A 6,000-nucleotide genomic window follows, 5' to 3' on the forward strand; every position below is an offset into this window, starting at 1 on the left:
AGGGTATTTCTGCATTGGTTTCACTTCTCAGACTGGAGAACGCCGCCCACCTGTTATGCAGTCACTGGTTACCACGGTTTACCTACCAAAACAAAATCATAAAGAGACGTGTAACTTACTGTCAGCAGGGGCAGCTGCAGTGAAAGGGGCCCATTATTCACGCAAGGTGAGGAAAAGAAACAGCAGCGTACACCCCATGTGATGAAAGACGAACAAGTGAAACATTTTTTCTTTTGTGGTTTCTGTCATGTCGCGTGATGACAGAAGACGCTGCACTCACCATGGAACCAGAATTGGGTGATTATACACCCTCCGTAGCTTCTGGCATAATTTGATGCACATAGTTAAGCCCATTGTCTATTGTATCTGACAGAGTGTGCTGTGAACTGCTGAATACGCTGTTTCAAGCCAGAAGATTTGGTTGTCCTTTTAGCCTCCGATTGTTGGTACAATGTGTTTTCAAAGTGCTGAGCAGGCTGTTTCAAGCCAGTGGGGTCAGCTGTCCCATTAGCCAGTGATATTACAAAAACACTCATTAAGCTTTTATGTTCTTTCGGGCACTGCTGGCTTTGTGGTTCTCCTCTCTCTCAGAGGCAAGTGATAAGAGTATTTTCTGCCGCTTCCATTTATGTCTGTTTTTAACAGGGGAGGCTGCTTTCTCAAGGTTGGAAAAGGTCAGAATTGATGGAGGGCTTTGATTGTTTCTACTGCAGGGAATTCTGAGCCTTGGAGAAAAAAAATAAAACCAAGACGGCATGAGAAGCTCACACAAACGTGCTTGTGGTTTCACGCTGAGGAAAGGGATGTGTTTTTATTCATCATGATTTTGGTGAAATGCGGTGAAATGCGTGGCTGAAAATGGCACATCGGGGGAACAACAGACACGTGGACACAGACCTGTAAGGTTCAAAAGACACCCAAAGTGCCACTTTACTTAAATTTTCAAAGTTACAAATAAAAGTTCACTTGGTTGACACGGTGAAGATTTCAATTTTAAATCACTGAACATATCCAGTGTTGGGAGGCAGAACAGAGCCTCTTCTCTGCTCGCCCGACTTCATGTGTCCTCCCAGCTCAGGAGCAGCTTCTTCCTCTAGTGTCCTTGCACAGTCAGACAGCCTCAGCAATGACCAATTAGTAAAAGCATAGCTGGCTGAGACGCCACAGATTTGGACCGTGGGCATTGCAGTTCGCTCTTCTACACTGCTATCGCTCTGCAATGCAACTTCCTACCTCCTGAGATTGGGAGAAGAACCAAAAAGACACTAGACAGCATCAACATAGCAACAAAGTATTGTAGCAGCCAAATAGGCATCACTTTCTGTTTGAGATGCATAGAGCTAGACCTGGCCAGGTAAATCTCTCTTTTACAGAAACACGATGAGAAACATGCAACAACAACGACAATACATCATTAATCTCATTGTTTCCTGGGCTTTCTGGGACATTCAAGATCAACATTTAAATAATTTACAATCCTCCATTAAGTAACAGAGAGAGAGAGGGGGGCATCTCAGAGCCTGGGAGCGTGTCGTGGAAACATCGTTGAACACTGGAAGGAGCCCGACGGTGGAACACAGAACATGAGAATGAACCGCTGATGGAAGTACAGGGAAGGTAATCCACAAATCTGGCCTTCCTGGAGGGAACATATTTACATCCAGAACATCAGCTGATGTATCTGGACTCACAGACTGACCAGAGGCTCTGACATTGACATACAGAGATAGCAGAGAGGGACAGAATAAGATAACGAAGGAGATAGAGAAGTGAGTCTATGTTAGAGGAGGTTAAAGATTGCAGGTTTTGGGGGGGGAAAGTAGAAGCAGAAGGTGGACAGCTTGACAGGGTCCTGACGGTTGTTGTTGAAATCGAATAGGCTCTCTGTTTTCTGTCTGAGGAAAGAGCGGAACACTTGAAAAGGAAGAGGTCAGATGAGGCTCACTGAACACAGAGATGTGGTTAAAGGACGAGGGGATTACAGGAGTAAGTTCAGGAGCCAAAAAGATGAACTGCTGCCAAGGTAACTGGAGGAGGCGACATCGGAATGGCTTCAGATCTGTGCTGAGTTAACGGAGTTTCCTGGTCGGCTGATGGCAGGTTTCAATGGAGCGGAGCTACCAAACGTAGCCGATCTCGTCATCCTTGTCATCTTCCTCGTCCTCGTCGTCTTCGATGGCTCCTCGGGGGTGAATCCGGCCCCGCCTCTTCTTCTGCCGGCTCCGCCCGCTCTGTGATGGCTCCTCCTCCTGGTCGTCGAGGAGAATGACTGCACCGCCGCTGCCAAAATCCCCTGATGTCTCCTGGTCCTCATCTGTGATGAGATGCACAAACACAAACAAACAGATTAGAAGTGCAGGAAGATAGCTGCCGTCCCTCGGTAGGTACACACTGCTGGTGACTGGGATGTTGCCAGTTCATGAGAGATGCCTTCAGCTTTAGTTGTAACTTCTTAGACATATAACTCACAATGTAATGCATTGAGTCACAAACTGTAGGTGACTATCTGGACTATCTGTTCCTATCTGGACAGTAAACGGCTGCACAGAAGATACGAAAAAAGTAGACACAGACCTCCAATCCATCATTCAGAGTCAAGGGGTTTTTTAACTTGCCAGCTTCGGCTGTGCCTGGCTGAGCTCAGTAACATCGAATTACACCTGCAAACATTCTGAGGTTGAATAAATGTTTTTGATGCCGGTGTTAGCTACTGTGTGAACAGCAGTCGTTATCTCAACTGCTGCCTCCAGCATTTTGTAAAACTGGGACCTTAAAATCCTCCTGAGTTCAGTTCAAAAAAACCTATTTACACCTGGATACAAATGTACTCTGTTTGGTGCTCACAGTTTTAAAATGTGTTCGGTTTCCTAGTGTTTGGGCTATTGAGTGGAGAGCTGCTGCATTCCTACTTGTTTGTTCTATGCAAGGCCGAACGGGAGAAACTCCAGGCTGCTCGAGCCTGAGGCCACTGAGCCAGAGCTGGATGAGCTTGTTAGACTGGAGACAAAGGACTGCTGCTGTCAGTGTGTGTGTGTGTGTGAGGGTGTGTGTGTGAGTGTGTGTGAGAGTGTGTGATGACCAGAGAGACACCTCATCAATATTGGAAGCTGCAATTACTGGCTTTGGACTAGACTGGCATTCGAGTGAGCTGTAATCTGTGACAGTGAGTTGGCTGTTTGATTGGTAATCAGTATGTCTGCCTGGATTCTTTCTTGCTAATTATTGTTCTTTTTTTCCAGTCAAATCCCACGGCCATTGATTTGCAGCAAAGTGCTTCTATTGGCTTTTTGGTCGTTTCCTTTGAATTTCTACTGCTGGCTTGTAAACTGTGTCTTTGACACACAAAAGTACTCAATTATATATACTATTTGTCTAAAGGCATCTTCCTCGAAGCAAACACAAGCCAGCAGGTCAGGTGCTCACTCTCTACCGAATCGTGCAGCCCAGCCACTGCTGCAAATTCGTGTTTATAACAAATCTTTTTGACGCCCGCTCGCTGCTGACAAGCGTGATGTATTTTTCTACTTGACTTGCAAGGCACTGGTGTTTTATCAGAGGTACATGAGCAGAATATCAGAGGCAGATAGAATCAGACATATGACTGATAGAAAACCAGCCAGACTGGCTCCAGTAGCATGCCTAATGTCATCTATTTCCTAAATGATTGCTGATGCGTAGATACCGGTAAAGATAAATAGAGACATGGAGAGATATTGAGAAAGGAAACAGAACAAGGTTAGAATTTTTCAGTGGTAAGTTATGTTTCAAAGAGAAGCACTGCAGCCTCTCTTGTGTGGAGCAGCACCAGATTACAAACAGAGAAGATGGACGCACAGCGGTCCACCTGGATCAAAGCGCTAACTCTGAAAGACAGCTGGACAAATGGGAGCTAATAAAGCAAACACAACACAGCTAAACACCTCGTTTTGCTGCGAGTGAACTTGTGGGCGTGTATGCAATGTTGGCTGTGGTCTTACCGCAGTTGGGGTTGCCTTGTTTTCTGGAGCCAGCGATCTCGTTGCCATATTTGTCCACACACCAGCACTGGCCGGTGCTGCCGTGACACTGGGTTGGTTTGAAGTAGCCCTCCTCAGTACAGCGAGGGATGTAAGAGCCTGAAGAGGAAGAGAGAGGTGTCATGGGTCAGCCTGGACAGAGGGTGGGAGCAGGGGTCGGGGCAAACCAGCAGCACAGAGGGTGGAGAAGAAGTCCTCTCAACACTGGAAATTAAATCATGGTTCTCACTCAACTTCCTTAAACTGAACAGCGACAACACCGAGGTCCTCCTCATTGGTACCAGATCCACCCTAGCAAAACACAATCCCTTCTCCATGTCCATCGACAATTCCACTGTCCCACCATCACCTCAGGTAAAAAGCCTGGGTGTCATCCTGGACGGCACCTTAACCTTCGAAGCCAACATCAATAATTTTAACCGCCTCCGTCCCTCCCTTACACCTACCTGCACTGCTATTCTCGTAAACACCCTGGTTACATCCCGTCTAGACTACTGTAATTCCCCCCTCCATGGTCTTCCTCGGAAATCACTCCATAAACTCCAACTGGTTCAGAACGCAGCTGCTCGTATCATCACCAGAACTCCCTCTTCTGAACACATCACTCCATCCCTGCAGCAACTCCACTGGCTCCCTATCAAATCCCACATTGATTTTAAGATTCTACTCCTCACTTTCAAGATCCTTCACAACCTGGCACCATCATATCTCGCTGAACTTATCCATATCCACACTCCCTCCCTCACTCTCCGATCCTCTTCTACCATCCAGCTCTTTGCCCCATCTGCCAAGAGCTTTCAGCCGATCTGCCCCCAGCCTTTGGAACTCTCTCCAACCAGACTCTCACACTTCTGACACTGTCTCTACCTTTAAATCCCGCCTGAGAACACACCTATTCCGAGTGGCTTACTCTCTATCAGACTAATCATACAATCACACACTTGACTATTCTCTATTATTGCACTGTATGTAATTGCATCTTCATATTTATTTATTTATCTTTTCATAATTGCAGTAAAATGTTTCCTGATTTTTTTGATGTACTGTTGTTATTATGTGTGGTTTACTTGAGTGCTTTGAAAGGCGCCTTTAATTAAAATGCATTATTATTGTTAGCATTATTATTATTATAAACACCGGAACCCAATCTTGTTAAAGGACAAGTTCACCCAAAAATGAAAATTGAGTCATGATCTACTCTTCCCAAGGAAAGTCCGGAGATAAAACATTTTTGGAGCTTCACACCCAAACAGCGCTAAATGGTTCTGCATTTTTATAGCGCTTTTCCAGTTTACTGACAGCTCAAAGCGCTTTCACACACACACCTTCATACACTGATGGCTGCCATGCAAGGTGCCAACTGCTCATCAGGAGCAATTTGGGGTTCAGTATCTTGCTCAAGGAAACTTTGACATGCAGCTAGGGGGAGCCAGGATTCGAACCGGTGACCTTCTAATCACTAGGCGACTCTACCCACTGAGCCACAGCATTCTCCTACACAACCCAAAACCCAAATACTTAAATTAGCTCCATACAGCTCATCCGAGAAAGCCCATTCTTGAAAAGACATTCTTGACCACTTTTTTAAAGCTGAACTCTTCACTGTAGCTGCTATGCTAAAAGCGTTAGTAAGCACCCCGTCTGAAGTGGGTGCCTGAGGGGTTGAAATAAAGGGTTGAAATAAAGTTTTTTCAAATCAGTTTGGGATCTCAAGGGCTTCTGGAGACCTCCGGGTGAGCTGTGTGGAGCTATCTTAATGTTTTTGGGTTGCTTTGGACATTTTTAATTTAACAGTTCTGTTTTGCTGTGAAGCTCCAGATATTTTTTTGTGAATTACAAAATGTCACCTTTCCATCAGCTTGGGGTGGGTAGATAATGAGTGACTATTCTTTTACGGGTGAACCTATCATCTTTTAAGCATTGTAATCAAAAGCCTGAGTTTTAATTGCTCAGTGCTTGTTGTTCATTTTGCTCGTGTCACTCG

At 45.5% G+C, this 6,000-nt stretch overlaps 1 protein-coding gene across 3 annotated transcripts in view; it reads right to left on the reverse strand.

Annotated features, from left to right (window-relative positions):
- Nucleotides 1-900: 900 nt before the first annotated feature.
- Nucleotides 901-6,000, reverse strand: part of spock1 (SPARC (osteonectin), cwcv and kazal like domains proteoglycan 1) — a 136,588-nt gene continuing 131,488 nt past the window's right edge. For all 3 annotated transcript variants that reach the window (XM_030396347.1, XM_030396348.1, XM_030396346.1), the window contains 2 exons: nucleotides 3,978-4,115; nucleotides 901-2,314 (listed from right to left, as the gene is read on the reverse strand). In XM_030396347.1, the coding sequence (XP_030252207.1) occupies nucleotides 2,118-2,314; nucleotides 3,978-4,115 (335 nt within the window). In that variant the 3' untranslated portion in view covers nucleotides 901-2,117. The remainder of the gene's footprint in view (nucleotides 2,315-3,977; nucleotides 4,116-6,000) is intronic.

Source organism: Sparus aurata, chromosome 18, assembly GCF_900880675.1.
Source record: "Sparus aurata chromosome 18, fSpaAur1.1, whole genome shotgun sequence".
In the NCBI taxonomy this organism is placed as follows: Eukaryota; Metazoa; Chordata; class Actinopteri; order Spariformes; family Sparidae; genus Sparus; species Sparus aurata.